At 50.2% G+C, this 21,954-nt stretch overlaps 1 protein-coding gene across 5 annotated transcripts in view; it reads right to left on the bottom strand.

Annotated features, from left to right (window-relative positions):
• Positions 1–190: 190 nt before the first annotated feature.
• LOC116939247 (membrane-associated phosphatidylinositol transfer protein 2) overlaps positions 191–21,954 on the bottom strand; it is a 38,321-nt gene continuing 16,557 nt past the window's right edge. For 2 of the 5 annotated variants that reach the window (XM_032947421.1, XM_032947422.2), the window contains exons 7-25: positions 21,666–21,761; positions 21,415–21,534; positions 20,771–20,853; positions 19,888–20,150; positions 19,562–19,751; positions 18,716–18,835; positions 18,314–18,576; positions 16,339–16,520; positions 15,548–15,718; positions 14,797–14,907; positions 13,370–13,546; positions 12,332–12,480; positions 11,135–11,251; positions 8,319–8,435; positions 7,698–7,846; positions 7,195–7,344; positions 5,587–5,770; positions 5,269–5,397; positions 191–4,233 (exon numbers count right to left, since the gene is read on the bottom strand). In XM_032947421.1, the coding sequence (XP_032803312.1) occupies positions 3,811–4,233; positions 5,269–5,397; positions 5,587–5,770; positions 7,195–7,344; positions 7,698–7,846; positions 8,319–8,435; positions 11,135–11,251; positions 12,332–12,480; positions 13,370–13,546; positions 14,797–14,907; positions 15,548–15,718; positions 16,339–16,520; positions 18,314–18,576; positions 18,716–18,835; positions 19,562–19,751; positions 19,888–20,150; positions 20,771–20,853; positions 21,415–21,534; positions 21,666–21,761 (3,194 nt within the window). In that variant the 3' untranslated portion in view covers positions 191–3,810. The remainder of the gene's footprint in view (positions 4,234–5,268; positions 5,398–5,586; positions 5,771–7,194; positions 7,345–7,697; positions 7,847–8,318; positions 8,436–11,134; positions 11,252–12,331; positions 12,481–13,369; positions 13,547–14,796; positions 14,908–15,547; positions 15,719–16,338; positions 16,521–18,313; positions 18,577–18,715; positions 18,836–19,561; positions 19,752–19,887; positions 20,151–20,770; positions 20,854–21,414; positions 21,535–21,665; positions 21,762–21,954) is intronic. The other 3 variants (XM_032947423.2, XM_032947424.1, XM_032947425.2) reach the window with 3 other exon arrangements.

Here is a 21,954-nt window from a genome sequence, read left to right as displayed (position 1 = left end):
CGGGAACCTCATGGTGTGGACCACGGGAACCTCACGGTGTGGACCACGGGGATCCTCACGGTGTGGACCACAGGGACCTCACCCCCGCCTCGCTGCGAACGGGAATCTCGCAAAGGCCCATGGTGTGTGCGTGCGGCTGCAGAGAAGGAACGCGTTCAGGGGACGTGAAATAAACGTGACACGGCCATCGTTGACCACATGACATTTAATGCAGCATTAAATAGTGTAAGCAATATTTACACACACAAGTGTGGCGGCCACACCGCCCAACAAGGTTGACATGCCGGCATGTGCTGGCCAGTGGGTAAACCTGCCCATGGCATCAGGGCACTTGCACATGCATGATCAGCACTCCACTAATGGCTTGCATAAGGGTATCAAACAAAATGTTACTACGTCGTATGAGCACTCTTAAGTACTACGGTTCGACAAACCAGGGAAATGGCCAATGCCGACAGGTGGAGTTCACCGAGATGTCACTTCCACGCAGATCAAATCCAGACCTGTTCCGCTCCCGGCCTCCACCACCCTCGGGCAATGTGAACGTTCATCAACACGTGACTTTTTAAAACATCATTTGACAGTAAATTAACATGGGGCATGCATAACATACAAAACTATTAAAATATACCTCTGCAGGATATACAGTTGTTTATGCTATAGTTGCCGAGACAACAAGAACTCGCTTTAGTCAGTAGCATAGGAATTCCCTTTCGTCAGTTTTCATAAGAGCAAAAGTGTCCAATGAACATTCACGGGTTTAAACGGGACATTTAAGCCCGCGGCGAGGAAAACTAACGGACACCCTGTGTTGCTCAGAGAGGTTGTCAGGTATGAAAAATAAACACTTAATATATAATCACTTTCAAACCATCACGAGCAATCAAATATAAAATATGGTCAAGTGTGCAGAGCCATTCCATAAAACCAATTTGTAATCATTGCAGATGCATCCGGAGGGCACAAAGATCCCAACAGCCGAATGCGTCTGTACCGCCCAAACCGGGCTATTATTGCACATGGCTGACAAGAAAGCCGGCTGTGGCCTTGGTGAGAAACCTGAAATAATACTGGCCCTAACAAACACAACCACACACACATGCTGGAACTGGGATACTTTGAAGAGTATTGTCCCTCAATATTTACCATTGCAACTGAAACTGCATAAACATTGACATAATGAATGCTAACATACAGAGGAATGTCAGGGCTATGAGCCACCATCGTGACGCGTTTCCAAAAAGCAGCGGCAATGAAAGAACAAGTGCTCGACGATAGAACAAGTTTCCGGTCAAGGTATTTGCACCCTGAACTAAATAACATCTCTCCAATGGCTATTATTGGGCCTCAGACTGCGCTGATGGTCACCATTTCCTCATGGAGTGTTACTTGGCAAATTCAATACGACTAAGCCTGACATTTTACACAAAACTCACAAGATGACAGCAGCATAATAAATAACCGCGAGTGGGGTGGGTGGACTAGAAAACAGAACGCACCAAGGTTAGCGGTTTCCACACGAGGCAATTGCAGAATGGAACAATTCCATCTTTTGCCATGAAGAACACGGCTGGGCTCCACCTGTGTTTCTGTCGCAATGACATCTGTCCCATGGCTAGAACCGGACTCAGCGGTTACAATGCCAGCTGCCCCCATTGGCAGATTGTATTGTTCAGACGCTCAGCGATGAGTCGTGTGGCCACATGACACAAAAAAGGGACGTCTCCACCGTGCACACCAGTAATGTTGCATGTGTACACACGCCACACTGCATATGCCCAGCACTGCCTAAATGTACGGTGACCATTTTTTGGTAGATTTTACACATTTTGACCATAATTTGACTGGATACGATAAAGGCTCCAATTTATCACCGTTTTTACACAATCGTGTATTTTTATTCGACAAACGTGACGAAGTGTTTTCATTGCAAAGAAATGCAGGATATTTTTTTCTCATGCTCTTGCAGCCAGAGACTGACACAATGGTCGTCAATTCGTGAACGCACTACGTGCAGCAACTGCACTGGCTGCTTTGCTGTAATGGGCAATATTTTTTGGCAACGTGCAGAAATTTAATACGCGTCAACCAAACATTTCCATTTTACTGTATTTTTACAAAAAAACCCAAAACGAGTAGTGATTGTGTTTTAACGAGTGCGCGTCAATTTGAGCCTTTGGGAAACATCACCTCGACTCGGAGCAGGTCATGCTCATTACACAGTAGTTAACTTAAGAGATGCAGATATTTTTAAATTAAGTCACGACATGAGTGCACACCGGCCCAGTCTCGTGCACACTGCGACCTGGCAACGTCCTTCACGCACGCCTAGACGGCGAGAGAGCGGCAACGGCACGGGCGGCGTCGAGCGCCGATCGCTCGCGACCGCGTGCAGGGTCCTTGGCAGGAGTCTGGACAGCAGTGGCCACCGCACCCTTGCGCTCGCCGCACTGCACCGTGTACACTACGCATATATACAATTATACTTTATGCAAACCATGGTATTGATGCAACATAATGACATTAGTGACAATAATAGAAAACGGAGATTATATGATATAAAACTTTAAAAATGTCAAACCCGTCATTACCCCATACGAGGTATTGCTCCTGCAGGTGCCATGCAAATTGGATCCAGGTGATCGGGCTGTGCAGAATCGTTCGTTAAGAGGTTGAAGCGCATAAACTGTACACGTACGCGCTTATACGGGTTACTATATATAATCTCACACACATATATATAGTATGTATAACATGTAGGCTGTAGTATATGGTGTTGGGAAATTACTCTTGATGTTTACCATTAACTTTGCGATCTCGTATACCTGTAGCCATATCATCTTGAGCCCTGTTCTATCCAAAAATCAGTTCATGTCCACATTCACGTATTCTGCCAAATAAGTCTACCGAGTACAGACACAAACTATACACACCAAGCCAACTTGTTCCTTTGGGGTGACCTTGAAGATGCAACGCCAATTGAACTTGATTGTTTTTCTCCCAACACCAAAACCATCTCCCATATTTAAAGACTCGGAGTTTTGCGACATCATCACGAGGGACTGGCAGCGTCGCGTAAATACTTTCAGCTGTCATCAAATATTCAAACACAAGAGATAGAACTCGCGCAAGAAGCATGACTAATTCACTTTTACTCTCATTGGACATCAGAATATAGTTATTGAATACAGTACTGGACTTCTAACCGGGGACTATTTCACGAGAGAGACCGCCCCAACACCTCCTCCCAGGCAGCAGATCATCATCACGGCAACATGCGACAGTGACCCACCACTCCCTCCTTCCCCCACTCTGCCCCCACAGTGCCACTGGGCTGGCTCCATGGTACCGCGTGTCTTCTGAGTCCATGTAACGAGGCTCCATGAGTCTAAAAACCTTCATTCTCCACACGTTTCTGAATCCTTCAATGTACTGGCTTGAAAAAAGATTGTATATAAACCATAAATACATTTGTAATGTCACGAGCTTGTCGTGCTAACATGACATCGTTAGTGGTCACGGTCACAGAGAGGAATGTACTGCTGTGTAAGAGCGACGATCCATTGCAGACATCAAGTTCTGCAAAACACCATGCGTGAGTAGCATTCTACTGCCACAGTTCAATTTAAATGTTCCCAGTGCAACATGCTTCCAGCCCAACGTAAAGACAATAAAGTGGTTCCTATGCTTTGTGATTTTGGCTCCTATCCATGCGACAAAAGCACTCATTTACCTGCATCACAGCAGCACAGATTTACTGATATACCTCCACGGCTCCCCAGCCCATCCGTTCACCATGTATTCCCCTGCTTAAACGCTGCTCTCCAGCCTGGGCCCTCCGGCCGCCCCCGGTGGTCCTGTGCCGCTCCCTGCAGGTCCGGACGATTTGCTCCAGCAACCCGCGGCCACGATGCTCATGCTCCGTGCCGTCACGCGCTCCTTCTGTTCTCGCTCCGGCTCGCTCTGGCTCAGCGCGCGTTCGGGTGGCGCCTTCCCAGTCCCTGTGATTGCCGGCACTCCCGGCACCACGGGTCCGGCGACCCCGCCAACCCCAGCGGCCTGGTGAACAGATACGGCTCGGCGCAGGTGACCACGCTTTCTAAAGGCATCACACTGGCCTGGCAACCCGAAGCTGCCCTTGCGCAGCACCATGCGCGCGTTGCTCTTGGCTGGCCGCGAGCGGTGGTGGTATTCCAGCTGTGCCAGGTGTGCTGCGTATCCGTCAGCGAGGAACTGTGGGTACACACACCGCGAGCAGGGACAGCTCAACGCAAGTCATGAGGAATGCTGGCATGACGTCGAAAAGCCCACAAAGAGCGTGCTTGAGACAGCACGTTCAGAGCGCAGAGCCAAGTTTATTTTGCTTCACCGGGGGAGAACTCAAGAGATCGACATCATCTGTTTCATAAGTCACCTGGGTCAGCAACATGACAAAACAAATAACATAAAAACATGGTGAAACAATGAAACATATAGAAATTAGAGCAAAATTAACCAAAGTAAAATCAGATCAAAAGATAACTATGTTAAAGAAATTAAAACAGTGGAAAGGCACGCATTGATATTACATTAAATTCATTATCCTGCAATGAAATGGGTTCAGATAAATTACTTAAAAAACCTTTCATTATAATAATAGAGTTTTTCCCCTTTTTTCTGGCAACAAAACTGAAACCTTTTTACAAAGATTCATATCTGCATTAACCACAATACCTGCAGTCAAAATGCAAACAAAAAACATACTATGATAATATATGCATTGTCCTTGAAACTGATTGGTCCACATCAAGGGACGGCTTTCTTTTGAGCCTCGACCCAATTTGTGCTCAACCAGATGACGCCAAAAGGCGTACACAGCTCAAAGACAATGCACTATCAAAGTAATGAGGGCTCGGGGTGAGCATCTACATTAGACCTCTTTTGCCAGTATTGTCTTTGAGCTGTGTACGCCTTTTGGCGTCATCTGGTTGAGCACCAATTGGGTCGAGGCTCAAAAGAAAGCCGTCCCTTGGTGTGGACCAATCAGTTTCAAGGACAATGCATACATTATCATAGTATGTTTTTTGTTTGCATATTGACTGCAGGTATTGTGGTTAATGCAGACATGAATCCTTGTAAAAAGGTTTCAGTTTTGTTGCCAGAAAAAAGGGGAAAAACCCTATTATTATATTTTGGTACTGGCAAAAGAGGTCTAATCATGTAAAACCTTTGATTGTAAAGGTGTCTGTCATAGAAACATGAACACTTGTCAGGGTGGTGGGAACGTACCTGACATAGGTGCTGGTATTTCTTGGTGGGGCGGCCCACAATGTAGATCTGGTTTGGGGCCAGGTTCAGGGCGCTGTACACGGCAATGTCCTTGGTTGATCCATAGGCAGCGTGCACACGCACATGCTTCTGCACACGCGAGGACACAAAGAGCACACACTGTACCCACACAAGCACTCTCCGGCATCTCACATCATCTTGGTTCGTAGGGTTTCTGCTGCCGTGCAGCGCGAGTTCAATTGCTGCACCACACTGCAGCCCGACCCGTGTGTGGCTGGTGTAAGCGTGATTGACCCGTGTCCCATGCTCGACGTGCACCTCCATCATGAGCGATCGCAGGAAGTTGGCCTTGTGCCTTAGAGGGTCGTGCACCAGGCCATCGCAGAACGACACCAGTCCGTGTGGGAAGTTGTGCTGCGCCAACCAGGCCACAACGCGCTGCTTTTGCATGTCAGGCCGGCCGGTCACATAAACTATGAGGTAGCCCAGGTCTTGCCAGTGCCTAAACAAACCACAGCACATATCAACAACACAGTGGACAAGAAAAACCGTTGCACCCCAGTGCTTTAACGTGCAAATTTTCCTAACTGCTTATAATCCGAGTGCATTATTGGGTTTGACTGTGTATTGAGCATTCCTTCTCTTAAAACTCGCACTACACACCGCTGCGGGCAACTTTAGGAGTTGAACCTTGGCACTGCCCGGCATCAAAGTGCGAACAGCAGACTGTACTCGGGTTAGGATTCACCTTGATTGAACAATTCTGACTCGTGTTGCACTATATTACTAATTTGATTTGAAGCTTTCGTGACTGCAGGAATTACTCTTTGGTTCTTTTGGTAAAGTCACATAGAAAATAAATTAAATAATAGAATACGACGTTTCGATTGCAACAAGCAGTCGTCATCAGGTAGAACTAAATTTGAGAGAGAGACAAAACACAGACACGGAGACACACAGACAGACACACAAGCAGAGAGAGACAACACAGATACACACAGAGACACACAACATAGACACAGAGACCCAATGCCTCTGTGTCGTGGCCTTAAATAGAGAGAGAGGGGGGCGGTGGGGCAGAGAGAGAAGTGGGTTTGCTGGAGCAGTGAAATTAGCATGTCAATGAGACAGCTGTGTGGAAATCCACCCCGCGGCGACAGGGGGAGAGAAAGACCCAGCAAGTCTGGTAAATTTTAGAGAGAGTTGTGTGGAAATCCACACACCCCCCCCCCCTCTCTATTTAAGGCCACGACACAGAGGCATTGGGTCTCTGTGTGTCTATGTTGTGTGTCTCTTTCTGTGTGTCTCTGTGTTGTCTCTCTCTGCTTGTGTGTCTATGTTTCTCTGTGTCTATGTTTTGTCTCTCTCTTAAATTTAGTTCTACCTGATTTGACTGCTTGTGTTGCAATCGAAACGTCGTATTCTATTATTTAATTTATACCGGGAATGCCACTACGGTGCTTATTCCAGGCTAGATGCACATTGAAGCCACGTGAAGTGTGGAAGGCTCACTACGGACAGGAGGTCATGGGACAGACCCAGTGTCATTGTTTAACTAAGATGACTGGCAGATGCACCACCGGTGCCCCCTACTGTTTTAGATGCCCCGCGCTCCACTCGTTATTGTGAGGATCGTTCCTCTGCCCTCCGTTGTTACTGGAGGGTGAATGCCTCCAATCGTCCAGTAGCAAACTTCATGAGGCTCTTCTATAGAAGTCGATCATGACACCACTGGTACCGGTCATCAGCAAGTGCACTCAGCTCCACATCCTCCCGTACCGCATCAGTCCATCTCTCCTCTAGCCTATGCCGTACTCATTTAGACCCCTCTATCCGAGTTTGCCGACTGGGTCTCTCTATATTCACAAATACAATACGGACGCCGGTTATGTCACCCAACGCCCACGCCGAAAAAGCAACTGATACCTGACAACGTCGACGGCGCCGGCGCGCACTTTGGGGTCGCTGCCCATGATGGAGACGCTGGCCGCGAAGGAGCCATCGATGCTGAACACCACGCACTCTGTGCCACGTGGCAGCACTGTCAGGTAGCAGTCAGCAAAGGTGTGGTCTCCCCTGAGAAGCACAAATGCACACCAAACCAACACCACCACCACGGCAATGAGACAAAACTACACTCCACAGTAATCGCCAGGCAGCTGCTCGGATGAAACCAAGGTCAAATGTGAAAGTGATTTCCTGCTCAAATGATGAGGTCGAGACACATGGAAGTGGTGGGAAAGACAATGCTCAATCACCATTGTCTCCCCAATGTTGGTGGTTATTGTGTAGTTAAGACTCAACTGACCTCAGAGGCCAGGTGGCTCAGCGGTAAAGAAAGTGTCTGGCCACGCTGGTGGCAAGTGCACCAACCACCAGGCGATCTGGTCACCCCAACGCGTGCAATAAATACAAACATGCATTCTTACCTAACGACCATCTTGACCGGGTACATGCCGATTCCTAATCGCCTCGATTCTGGAATCAAATAATTTATCCGGCCGCTGCTGTTCGTCACCTCCGTGTCAAAATGCACCCACTCGCCAGCGGGCGGCTGAGTCATTATGTGAACATCAACCTACCCAAGAAACACAAGGGTCAACCACAACGTGGATGATGCCAAGTCAGCACACAGCAGTCAAACCCAACAACGGATAAAATTAATCATTCGTATGTTCGGTATTTGCGCCATTCTTACAGTGAAAGGCTATGGCGTACGAAGGCACTGCTGCATTTCATCGCCGGGTAGAGGCTGCAGCGGTTTTACAGGAGAGAGCGATGTTGCAATGTAGCTTTACCAAATTAAGTAATTTGTTAGAAAACTTCATTTTTTTTTACTGTGATGTCGGAACACAATGGCCTATTCTTTTATAATGACGTCACGAGATCTTTAACATCCACTGTGAAGCATAAGCGGTGAAAGCACTTCCACTGGGTCGCGTCACGACAATCAAAATGACTCGAGACTTAAGGAACACACATTCCACTAAGGAAAAGTGTAAGGCAATGTGCGCCAGTGTGCTGTGCTTGGCAGCAGCGCCCGCACTCACCTTCTCTCCGGTGAGCGTCACCATATCAAGTGGGCCGTACATGAACCGTCCAGCCAGGAGCTGCGGACCGTCCTCCACCACTAGCACGTCGCTCGCTCGGTGATTCGCCGTCACATTCTACACGACATTACGATTAATATATGGCCTACATGCAAGCGACAGCCTAGTGCATGAACATAAAGGAATCGAAATGCAATGCTTCATCCACGCGCATTACCTGCGAGGACAGAGTTCAGAAATGCCGTGGTCATGAACGAAAAGTGCAACTGAAAAGTGCACAAACAAATATGGAGAGATGCATGCTTTGATTTACACTCGCAGATAGAGGAACACGTGGATTAGAGAACACACATGGGGTAATGACATCATCCAAACTGTAAAAAAAGTGAGTGGGGCTTGGGCAGGATGCATCCTGGCTAGAAGGGATGATGGACGATGGTCAAGAATAATAACAGTGGTAGTCAAGGAATGGAATGAATTCGAGAGGACGTCCACCGAGAAAATGGAGCGATTAAATAAGTTCATGCTCAGGTCCTGGATGGATTATTGCATTGCTAGATTGTGAAAGGTGGTGGTGGCTTGATGAAGCCATCATTCAGCAGTGGATTGATTGTGGCTGAGGCTGATGAGAACCCAGTGAATTTACATGAACTGTTTTGGAAATACAGGCAGTCCCCGAGATACGAACGTCACACTTACAAATATCGACACTTATGAATGAACCACCATAAGATGTTATTATTAAAAAAAAAATCCAGCTTGTGAACGTTCGATTGTACTCATGAACCGAACCGCAAAAATATTTTGTCCGGCAGAACGATCCTCCGCAAGAGGTAATGAGTCCGAGCATCCCGCGTGATGCACACCCCTTCTGACAAGCAAGCCAGCATTAGGACTCTTAAGTTAAAATAAAACAAATTTTATGATTACAAGTTACTTTATTTTATGTTGAATTTTATTTACTATACCGTATTTATTACAGTATTATATGAACGTACAATAATTCTTCGTATTTATGAATTTAACAATGCTTCCCTTTTGTGTTGAACCGTAATACATTTTATGACACAGACTTTATGTAAAATTAATTATTGGGTTCTGAGATATAAGCAAATCGACTTACGAACGGATCTCAGGAACGTAACCCGTTCGAAAGTCGAGGACTGCCTGTAGTACCAAGGTAAAAAAAAACCCATGAAGATTAGTCAAGGATGCATCTCACACCAACATCTGTACAATAATTATTAATAATTAAATGCATACAGTGAGGGAAAAAAGTATTTGACCCCTCTGCAAAACATGACTTAGTACTTGGTGGCAAAACCCTTGTTGGCAATCACAGAGGTCAGACGTTTCTTGTAGTTGGCCACCAGGTTTGCACACATCTCAGGAGGGATTTTGTCCCACTCCTCTTTGCAGATCTTCTCCAAGTCATTAAGGTTTCGAGGCTGACGTTTGGCAACTCGAACCTTCAGCTCCCTCCACAGATTTTCTATGGGATTAAGGTCTGGAGACTGGCTAGGCCACTCCAGGACCTTAATGTGCTTCTTCTTGAGCCACTCCTTTGTTGCCTTGGTCGTGTGCTTTGGGTCATTGTCATGCTGGAATACCCATCCACGACCCATTTTCAATGCCCTGGCTGAGGGAAGGAGGTTCTCACCCAAGATTTGACGTTACATGACCCCGTCCATTGTCCCTTTGATGCAGGGAAGTTGTCCTGTCCCCTTAGCAGAAAAACACCCCCAAAGCATAATGTTTCCACCTCCATGTTTGACGGTGGGGATGGTGTTCTTGGGGTCATAGGCAGCATTCCTCCTCCTCCAAACATGGCGAGTTGAGTTGGTGCCAAAGAGCTCCATTTTGGTCTCATCTGACCACAACACTTTCACCCAGTTGTCCTCTGAATCATTCAGATGTTCATTGGCAAACTTCAGACGGGAATGTATATGTGCTTTCTTGAGCAGGGGGACCTTGCGGGCGCTGCAGGATTTCAGTCCTTCACGGCGTAGTGTGTTACCAATTGTTTTCTTGGTGACTATGGTCCCAGCTGCCTTGAGATCACTGACAAGATCCTCCCGTGTAGTTCTGGGCTGATTCCTCACCGTTCTCATGATCATTGCAACTCCACGAGGTGAGATCTTGCATGGAGCCCCAGGCCGAGGGAGATTGACAGTTCTTGTGTTTCTTCCATTTGCGAATAATCGCACCAACTGCTGTCACCTTCTCACCAAGCTGCTTGGCAATGGTCTTGTAGCCTATTCCAGCTTTGTGTAGGTCTACAATCTTGTCCCTGACATCCTTGGAGAGCTCTTTGGTCTTGGCCATGGTGGAGAGTTTGTAATCTGATTGATTGATTGCTTCTGTGGACAGGTGTCTTTTATACAGGTAACAAAGCTGAGATTAGGAGCACCCCCTTTAAGAGTGTGCTCCTAATCTCAGCTCGTTATCTGGATAAAAGACACCTGGGAGCCAGAAATCTGTCTGATTGAGAGGGGGTCAAATACTTATTTCCCTCATTAAAATGCAAATCAATTTATAACATTTTTGACATGCGTTTTTCTGGATTTTTTTGTTGTTAATCTGTCTCTCACTGTTCAAATAAACCTACCATTAAAATTATAGACTGATCATTTCTTTGTCAGTGGGCAAACGTACAAAATCAGCAGGGGATCAAATACTTTTTTCCCTCACTATATTTAAAGTGTTCTCTTGTGTAATTTCATGCAATTCACATTTCCACGCAGGTGTCTGTCAGCGTGCATGTCTGCGTGCGTGTCTGCGTGCGTGTCTGCGTGCGTGTACGTGTAATTGCGTACCCGCAGCTTTACGTGCGTGCGTCGACGGAGCCACTTCTCTCTTGGTTGACTCGGACTGAAGGCCGACGTCTCTCGTCCATCCTGCTCCAGGACACCCCCGCTCTCATGGCGCACGATCTTCGGGCGCCCGTGAATGCCCGCACACACAAACACATGCCGCACGCACACCACCAGCACGCAACCACGCACACAGGGGCTCCAGGTCATGCGGCAGCAAATGAGCACAATCACTGTGTGTTGTGCCAGGGATTGGGGTTAGGGTTAGGTTTATTGGTTGACGTCTAACTTTGGATCCTGGAAAAAAAGCCTTGATTCCTTCACCGCTGGTGCAGAGCACAAGCCCAAAGGCCCAAAGGTTCAAATCATCAGGCATCCAGCAACAAACAGCATCTTCGTTGTTGTAATAAATACATCTACACGTTTCATGAATTTTCCAAGATTATTATCAGAGTTTGGGCAAAGAGACGATGATGGGAGGGAGTTCCAAAGTGGAGATATGAAGATGAGTGCTGTTCAAATCCTGTGGTGGGTGTTGACAAAGCAGTCCCCCCTATGGGTCCCAGCTGCTCAAATGGATGGGCAAGGAATCCTACGGCGTCCGGCTTGTAGCTCTTCGTGCACATTTATATACACCCGGTATACCATGCACCCGGTATACCGTGCACATAGGTAAAGGTGCAGTGCTGAAATTGCTTGCTCACACTACTTCTGGCAGAAGGGCCTCCCCACGAGAGCAAACTCTCGGGCTTATTTGGTCTACTCTTCCACGTTGACTAGATGTGATGGAAGAGGTGGGAAAACACACATTTTACCCCACCACACGCAACCTGCCCATTGACTGTGATTAACCTTTGTATGCGGCTGAATGGGAATTTGAAAAAACTTGCATTATTGTGGCAACTGCTCCGCCAGCAGATGGAATTGAACCGTGATTTCTAGCATGCAAGTCCAGTGTGCTGACCTGGTAGCTCGCATTACACGTAAGTGAAACTGAATAGCTAAGTGGTTTACGCCATTATCTGGCAAGAGGCATGAGATTAGCTGGAATAGAGGGGAATGGAGGGGAAGGGAGCAGAGCAGAAGTGATGAGTGGGGAGGGGAGGAGAGGGGTAAGGAGAGGAGGGGAAAGCAAGGGAGCCAAGGAGAGGGCAGTAGAGGGGAGGGGAGTAGAGGAAATGGGATGAGAGGGGAGGTTACCTGCCGTAGGATGAACGCCACGACATCTGTGGACTCCCAGTAGCTGGCGTGGAACAGATGTGGCAGGGCCATGGTGGGAAAGGCGGTGAGCGCGTCAGGGCAGTAGAGGGCGAAGTCAAGGCGCTTGGTGCCCCACCAGCGTGCTGTGACTGCAACCACACACACACGCGATACACATGCGTGTACACACGCGTATACACACGTGTATGCAACACAGCCGCTATTCGTCATTACGTGGCTGTGAAGTCGTCAGCAGGCAAGGTGCACTTTGAGGGTGTCATGTGAAGTGTGGAATTTTCACTGGAAGGTCAAGGAACAAACCCACGTGTTACGAGTCAACGCACACATAAAAATAAAGCTCCCAATATAGCCTTAAAGGCCGTATCTGAACGTGGCTCTTTCACTCCAGCGCTGTCCTACCAGACAGTCTCGCCCCCCTTCACCTGATGAAGGCCGCTTGTGTTGTGGCCGAAACGTCGTGAGAATATTATTGTGTTATTTTATTTTATCAATTTATTATTTTATTATAATTCTACGTGACTTTACCGAAAGAACCAAAGAAGATGAATCATTGCAGTCACGAAAGCTTTAAATCGAAATTTAACTTAAACAGGCTGTTAGGGCAAGCGCTATTCGCGAGCACCTACGAAGGCCGGCACGGCACACAAAGGGGGTGGGTGGCTAATACCACATCTGGCCGCCTTTGCCTACCCAGTGGTGATGTTTACACACCACACCAGGTATTCATTTGAGGTTGAGTCGACCTAGGGGAGGCCCAGGACCAGTAAAGATAATCGTCACTGTTGTTGGTCGTGAGCGGGAATCGGTCTTAGGTTGCCGGGCTCATAGCGCAAGGCACTAAATGCTGCGCTACCAAACTACAAACATATTCACACACATTGAGTTGAGACAGGGAATGAGCCACACACTGGAACACACACACACGGACACACACACGGGGATGAGCTGCACAGGGGGAGGAGGCTGCTGTGGTGCTGTGCGGTGGCGCCACATCTCGTTGTCCGAGCCCATGCTCACCATTGGCGATATTGCACGCAGTGACGCTGTCTGCCAAACCCGACACTTGGCTGGCGATGCTGACCTCGCTCCCACGCCTCGCGCACAGGCGGATGCTACCGCTCCCGCCGGAGCCACCATGCGACACCACTGCCCCTGCTTCGCCAAACACCGGCGCGTTGCACTGGATTGTGTCAACTTCAACACGTCACACACGCACAGGCATAGAGAGGTTATCGCACGCCACGACACGGCCAACTACAGCACCGACCGCACAGATCATCGTGGTCACAGCACACGTATTGATGTGAAACATGCGACGTATCGGTCGAGGAAGCACGTCATGCACACCGCACCACGAACAAAATCACCTACAAGGGCCTTTGGCCATGCCAGAACATTGGTCCCCATCAGAAACCCGTGTTAATGCACGGCTATGGTGGGGACAGCCACTCTTCAGCAGTCAAGGGGAGGGTGCACGTGCTGCCGCAATATGTGCGAGGTCACCATCTCCTGACTTGCCATAGTATGGTGGGACAGCAAATGGATTAAATCCATCTGTACAGAGATTGAGCGTTACCCCCTCCTTGTATTCGTGGGTTTTCTCCGGTTCCCTATCACATGTATAAACTCATTCATTGGTGGAGTTGGCCAAACATCTCAATATAGGAGCACAGAGCTTGGGTAATTGTTGGTCGCATCGATTCTGGCTGCCTCCGCACTTGTCCCACGCCTCTGAACAAATAATTTGCGCGTGATAAATTCTGCAGCATTTTGAGATGCATTCATGATGTTAAATTTAAAAAACTTAATTCATATTTCCGTGCTCTCACCTCCTCAGTGTTTTCCTCGAGTCTCCAAAGTCTCACATTAGCAGACATCTTACTCTGCTTCTGAATGGGCCCTGCAAGGGCCTTCTCTGGGGCTCTACTCTCATGCCGGGTCCTTGACTGTCACCTTCTCCATCCACCTCTGTTCTCTGCCCTTCTCTTCAATTCCACAAACACTCATTCATTCAGCTCCTGCAGCATCATAAACCTCAGCCATTTTTTCATTCTTGTCCCTTCCATTTTTACTTCTACGATATCCTAAATCAAATTGCAGGGGGAGTAAAAGCTAAATTCTCACACCAAAGGAGACATGAGTGGATAGTCCGCAAATTACGGAAGATTTCAGCCGATGTATTTGGCTCGTGCGGACACAAACTCAGAGGCACACGGACAGATGAACAGATAAGTGCAAAGACATGCAGCAGCCATGCAAAGATGTGCAGTTACATGGAAATTACACGAGCTACGAAGAAGCAAATGGGCACCGAGTGGCTGGCAGGCAGACAGGCACACACGTGTGCACGGAGGCTTGCGTGGAGGCAGAGGAAACAATCTGCAGGCGAGTGCATGAACAGAGATGGGCGTGCATGTATGGGGGCGTGCGGGAGAGGGCGTTACAGGCGAGGTCGGGCCAGCTAGGCACGGGGAGGCAGACCACTGCCTCCTGGGGGCGGAAAGCGGCGAACGCGCTCTCCACGAAGAGAGATGAATTCGACTGCAGCGTGTCGGCTAGAGACGCACACGGGTTGGGACACACACAGGGATGCACAATGGGTGGGACACGCACAGGGGGCGGGACACACACACGGGAACAAATACAGGGAAGCATGGGAATGAGACACACACGGGAGATGCATGGGAACACACAAGGGGGGCACATATGAGACACAGGGGGGAACACATGGAGACACACACACAGGGGACACAGACACACACGGGGACAAACATAGAGTGAGTACAGAAATATGCCAAGTTTGGACATGCTCAAACAAATGAGCGGAACAAAAAACACCGAAACACACAGGAAACGTGAAACACATCACTCGGTGAAATTTTTGTGGCGAATTCATGACATCTGACAAGAGCCAAGAGGGTTAATTGTGAGAGCAGAGTGACGAGGACAAGTCGGTGCTCCCGGAGAGAGCAGTGGGAGTCGCAGTTTAGGAGGCTGTTGCTGATGGTTTACACTGCAGCAATCAAGATGGAGCCAGAGCTGATTCCTGAGCACAGACTGTGGTGATACAGAATAGGCACACGACAGAGACACACAACATAGATACAGAACTGATAGAGACAGACACACAACAGAGACACAAACAAAAGAGTGAGACACGTAATAGAGAGAGACACACACAACACAAGAAGTTACCGAGTGTGGCGGTCTTGCCATCACCAAGCGGGAAGCGCTGGTAGCGCGCCACGGCAAACGGGGCAATACGGTGAAAGCGCCGCTCCAGGAGGGGCTCAAGGCGGCACGCGGACGGATCAGCGGGGTGAAACAGGTTGAACACCTGCTGGCACGCCGGCCTCAGCGCAGTCACTGCGGTGGCACAAACGCCTCACATCAGGCCGAGACCGTGGGGAAAGATTGCCGCAAGCAAGGGCCAGCTCTGGAGGGGAGGGTGGATAGCTTGGACACTTGCCGATCCCTTCCGTTTACATTAGTTGTCAAGAGCACACTGTCATCGCGGCCAAAGCTGTAGATGCCACCACCACACCTTCTCACTGCCAACACTCTGACCTCCGTCAGATCCCGCAGTAGCTGCACAGTTTACACACAGTAACTACCGAGATCTGCTCTGACGGTCTCCCATCAGACATCTGCCCTTAGGCATCCATAGAAACATATCTATTCACACAGAGAGCCATAGACTCACACAGAAACCCATAGATCTGCCCTAACAGTATCCCACACATGATACATTCCCACCACTGCTACGCATCTCGGCGATTGGCCCTCCCCATCCTGCACACACACATCCCACCCATGCAATCATTAATCTTGTAGTCTAACACACTCATTGGGAACGATGTCAACAGCTGCGAATCGAGAAGTTATCTTATTGTTGTTCCTTGGCGACCAGTGTTTCACATCATGGGGCAGTCTCTGCACTATTGCCAAGCTAAGGACCGACCGCATCAGGCGCGCCACATCGTTACCATCGAGGCCTGGCAGCACCGTGCGGCGCAGCGCCAGCACCAGGCCCAGGGGGGAGCCGAACGTAAAGAAGTCAGAAACGTCAAAGTCGAGTTTGCTCGCGTGTCCGTCCAGCATGGTGGAGCTAGAGGATCGGCGCGACACCGCGTCGCTCCCACTGCCGCGCAGAACACTCGCCTGCAGGCTGTAACGCACGCGCGCATACAGGCACACGCACATGCATAGGCACGCACACATGTACACACACACAGGAATGTGCAAGCAGTGCAAATTTCTAGTTTGTTGTTTAACCAGGTAAGAACTCAAGAGACCAGGATGCATCATATGCAAGAATTATCTGGGTCACCAAAATGACAAAATCAAAAACGTTAAATAAGGTACAGCAATGATGCCATAAAAATGAATACCAAAACAAACATAAATATTAATAATAACAATCACGTCACAGAAGATATCGATATTGAACAAATTACCATCAAGCAACTACATGAACAAACAAAAGACGAAAATCCCCCATATAGCCTTAACAGACTGTTGGGGCAAGTGCAGTTAGTGACCACCTATGAAGGCCGGCAAGGCACACAAAGGGGGTGGGTGGCCAATACAACGTCTGGCCGCCTTTGTCTACCCAGTGGTGATGTTTACACACCACACCAGGTACTCATTTGAGGTTGAGTCGACCAAGGGGAGGCCCAGAACTGTTAAAGATAATTGTCACTGTTGTTGGCCATGAGCAGGAATCGAATTCTCCAGGTTTTTAGCACAGCGCGCAAACCACAACACTACCACTTTCCACAAGCACAAACACACCAACAACAACAACAACCGCCATTCGCCACTAAGTGGCGGTGACGTCTCCACGACGCTTGTGCCAGGCCATGTGCACATTGAGGCCACGTGGAGTGTCGAACGCCCGCTGGCAGGAGGTCACGGGGCAGACCCAAGTGCCACGGGTCGACTGACTGAGATGACTGGCTGATGCATCACCTGTGCCCCCTACTGTGCCAACCTGCTGTGCTTTAGCCACCCGGCGCTCCGCTCGTTGTTGTGAGCATCGCTCCTTCGCCCTCCGTTGTTGTTGGAGGGCGACTGCCTCCAACTGCCCAGTAGCGTCCTTCACGAGCCTCCTCCACAGAGGCCGATCTTGACACCGCTGGTACCAGTCATCGGCAAGTCCACTCAGCTCCACGTCCTCCTGTGCCACATCACTCCATCTCTTCTCTAGCCCGTGCCGCGCCCGTTTAGCCCCCTCGATCTGGCCGAACAAAAGCTGTTTCGGCATGCGGTGGCCTGGCATGCGGGCTACATGACCCAGCCAACGCAGCCTTGCCTGCCGGAGGAGCTCACCGATGGGACCGTTCCCAGATCTTTCAAGGATTTGTGAGCTCCTCACACAATCCAGCCTGGTTAAACCCAGGATGCATCGTAGGCAAGCCAGCCTAAATGTTTCTAACCGGCGAAGATGTTCCATTAGGAGGGTCCACGTTTCACAAGCGTAGAGAAGGGAGGGAATGACCGTTGCTGAGAAGACCTGAAGCTTAGTGCGGAGCGACAGACCAGGTAGCTTCCACACAGCATTGCGCACCAACACACACACAAGCACGTGCACAAACACACGCAGCAGCTCCGCCTTCAGAGTCGTGGAGGGATACACGCCAAGTATCGTCTGATTATTTCATTAATATTCTCCACATTGATGCAAATTATTATCTTGAATTCGCATGGAGCTTGATTCATCTTCTGTATGAATCGTTCTCCATGTGTGTGGAGACCACCTGGGCCTCTCTTTTCCCCCAGTGCGTTTATCCAAACTTCCACCTTGGTGACCCCGGTCAACCAGGTGAACCTGGTGAACACGGAGACCCCAGTGACCTCTATGGGCCCAGTGACCTCAGTGACTCCTATGAGCCAGGTGAGCTCAATGAGGCCATTAAACCCGGTAACCCCGGCGACCCCAATGAGCCCAAGGGGCCCTACCTGGACAGGAAGGCATGGTGCTGGCGGATAGTGTCCGGCTCGTAGGTGGAGGAGTCGCTGCGCTTGCGGGGCAGTGCGTGTTTTGGGCTGTCCAGGCTGCTGTGCGGGATGTCAATGTTGCTCTTGCTCAGGTGACGGCTGCAGCCCAGGCCCAGCCCGGCTCCCTGGCCCCCACCGCCCCCCCCGGGGCGTGCCCCAGGCCCTCCACTGCCCCCCCCTCCCACGTTGTTTACGACGATCCCAGGGGACAGAAGATCCGTGTCCTGCAACGCCATCATGCAGGGTGTGCTACAGGGTGTGCTGCAGGGTGTGCTGCAGGATGTGCTGCAGGGTGTACTGCAGGGTGTACTGCAGGGGGTGCTGCAGGGTGTGCTGCAGGGTGTACTGCAGGGTGTGCCACACCTGCACGCTCATGAGGCTGCCTCGGCGGCTGCTGCTCTGGCTCTCCGAGACAGCCGTTGCGCTCGTGCACAGCGCGTCAAACCCCAGGACCCCGCCAACACAGTCGCCAATGAGACACACCTAGCGCGCGCAAGCATGACACGACAACCACAAGTATCCACACGCGTGACGGGGTCTGGGGCCACTAATTGGATTACACATCCTGAAAAAGTGTCCTGAGAGTCAGTGAGGTTGGCCTGGCTAAAGAAGCATAAAAATGTGAGAATTACACACATTTTGAATTGGTAAATATTCCCATCACATGCATCAATGATGTCCTGCTGAATTTGGCATTTGAGCATTGGTGCTCATCTCCTGATTTCAATCCTGAGCCAGTGATGGGAATTCCACGTTCCTAAAGAGGGGATGAGTCCATCCATAAGACTACCACTGTTGCTGACTTCTCCAAAAAGCGGTGCTCATTTTATTGATGCCAGAGGAATGAATGATGGGCCGAATCAACCCCGAACCAGGATTTGAACTCGTAACCTTCTGATTGCAAGCCACTCGCTCTGCCGTGGAGCTACCTGGCCAGATACTGAAACTTCGGCCTCTGATCCTAAATTCACGCAAAGCCCTTTGTCAATCCACTGCTGAACGAGAACATCCTCATGTCGTGGGCATTATTTGACAATACTTCACGCTGGTCAGTGCAGGTGGACAAAGGTGGGTTGCACCCATGTGACAGCATTGAGCTAAGTACAAAAATGACGTTTAATTGCGCGGCCATTTTTCTCTGGGATGGCGTGACTGGTGTACGTGCTACCAGCATGCCTGCCAGTGCTCCACCCACCCCGCACTACCTACCCGCCCGTTGAAGGCATTGCCCTCAGGGCAGCGCAGGAAGTCGGCGTGGGCCTGGTTGGCACGGGCAATGACGGCCGCCACGGCCTCCTGGTACCCGGGGGACGACGTGGCCAGCAGAGGGAGTGCAGCCAGCGGCACGTGCTCCTGGCTGGAGGAGAGGCCGCCCTCCTCGCAGCTGTACGGGCTTAAGCTGCGCACGCCGCGTGGGGCACAGGTAGAAACACGACGCACAGACAGAAAAACGGGATTGGCACGGCCTGGAAACGTTGCGGTGTTCGGCGAGTTGGCGAACGTGGCTGTCGGTGTGGTCGGTGGGTGTGGCTGACCCCACGCACTTGGACACGAGGGAGAAGGCCTCGGCGCACACAGGCGGGCAGGGCACCAATCGGATGGCGACGTGCCCCAGCGCGGCCGGGAAGTGAGCACGCATCACTGTGTCGAACACGGCCCAGAAGGTGTTGAGGTCAGCCTGCTTAGAGGACGGGTCCCCGCCGCCGCCGTCTAGGATGGTGCCGCCGTGAAGCAGCAGCACCAGCATATGCACCTTGCATTGCGGCGCCACGGCCGCCTGCACACCGGTATCGGTGTCCTGAGAATGACGGGGGTGGCACGGGGGGCAAGGTGCATGGGGGGGGGGGGTGGAAGTGGGGAGCGGCGAAGGTCGGGGTGAAACGCACGGGCGATGAGGATGTGAGGGTGAGATGCTGACGAGGGGTTGAGGTGCGGAGGTGTGGTTGAAGTACATGATGGGTGTGATGTGTGAGTGAGCGCTACGGTGGCAACATGTTAACTCCCTCGCCTGGTATACAGGTCATGGGTTAATCCCGACCCTGAAGCCTGTATATTTGGAGTTTGCATGTACTCCCCATGGTCGCGTCCTCTGGTTTTTCCATCCACATTTAGAAACATGCGTTTAGAGTATTTGGCTGCTATACATTTCCACGTGATAAACCACTTCGTTGTGGCCAGGCCACTTCTGAAAAAGACCAGCTATATCGCAGAGGGGGCCTTATCTGATAAAATGATTTATTTTTTTTAGTTTAGGGTGTGGAACCTGAGGCGGATGTAGTGGCTGGTGAGGTGGCTGTATGTGGGTGTGGTGTGTATGATGTGTGCTGTGGGATTTGTGGTATGAGTGTCGGGCGGAATAGTCGGTGTGGTGAGCGTGGCGCGTGGTGGTGGGCGTGGTGTCAGGAGCAACATCCTCACCTCTGGCTCCTCCTCCGCCCCCTCCATGCTGCTCTGCGTGCTGTACTCGGGCAGCTCCATGCCGCTTCCAAATAGAACCGTCCCTGTCGCACAGGAGTGGAGCATCGCTCACTCACCCATTTATTCTTACACAGATGCTGAGCACGGGCCCAAAGGCTCGGAATTTCAACAACAAACAGCACTTTCAAAGTTGTTATATGTGAGAGTGAACACACTTCTTGAATGAAGCGAGTTCATGATAACAGCTTGGGAAAAAAAAAACGATAATCGGAGGGAATTCCAAAGTGGAGGACTTAGAGGGAAGAGCAGAAAAGAAGTGAGATGACCTGCAGTGTGGCGAGTGATTAGGTGAATGGGTGAGTCAGTGAATGTGTAAGTCGGTGAGAGGGTGAGTGTGACCTGCAGTGTGGTGGTTGAACAGTGTAGATAAGCCAAAACACTCAGTATGTTAGATTGAGTCCTCGACACAAGTGGAAGAATAAACGGAAGAGATTTATGTGAACATTAGCCCCTCAAGTAGCGTTAGAAGACAGCTGAGGAGGCAACTGACTACCGGAGTGCGTGTATGTGACTGGAGTGAGTCATGTAAACGGAACCGAGAAATTCATTTTTGAGCGCTGACACGGGGTGAGCGGCTGTGCTACCAGAGTCCTGATCGCGCTGCACGGTGGCCTCCATCAGGTCCATGAGTTCCGTTGAGCTCCATTTGCTGATCTCGGCAGGAAGGAATGGCTCCCCTTCCCCCTCTACATCCGATAGGTCCTCTGCTCACACCGCACGAGACACAACAGCCCCCAGCATTGGCGTCACCACATCTCCCACACCCACACTGCCACGCGGCGCTAGACACCTCGGCTATCTCAATGAAGCGGCCGTCTATTGGAACGATGAGTACCTTGAGCATCGAAGAACTCCTCTTCTGAACTGTCTTCAGACTCCCGCGCGATACTCTGCATCCTCCACTCGCACAGGCTCTGGCTGGATGGACTGCCTGTCCACGCACGCACCACCATGCATCACAACCCTTACATTAAATCGAACCAGTGTCCAAAAAACCTGCAGGTGCACTCGGAGCGCACAAAATACCAGATGTGCTAACATGATATCTTCAAATGCACTTTCCTATGTCACCGCAGGACGGTGATGTAGCCGAGGGTAGTATGTTTGCCACTTGTTTCAGAGGT

This window comes from Petromyzon marinus, chromosome 5 (genome assembly GCF_048934315.1).
Source record: "Petromyzon marinus isolate PM22_M1 ecotype Great Lakes invasive population chromosome 5, UKy_Petmar_22M1.pri1.0, whole genome shotgun sequence".
Classification (NCBI taxonomy): Eukaryota; Metazoa; Chordata; class Hyperoartia; order Petromyzontiformes; family Petromyzontidae; genus Petromyzon; species Petromyzon marinus.
The sequence above is the reverse complement of the archived record's forward strand: the minus strand, read 5'-3'. Positions and strand labels throughout refer to the sequence as shown.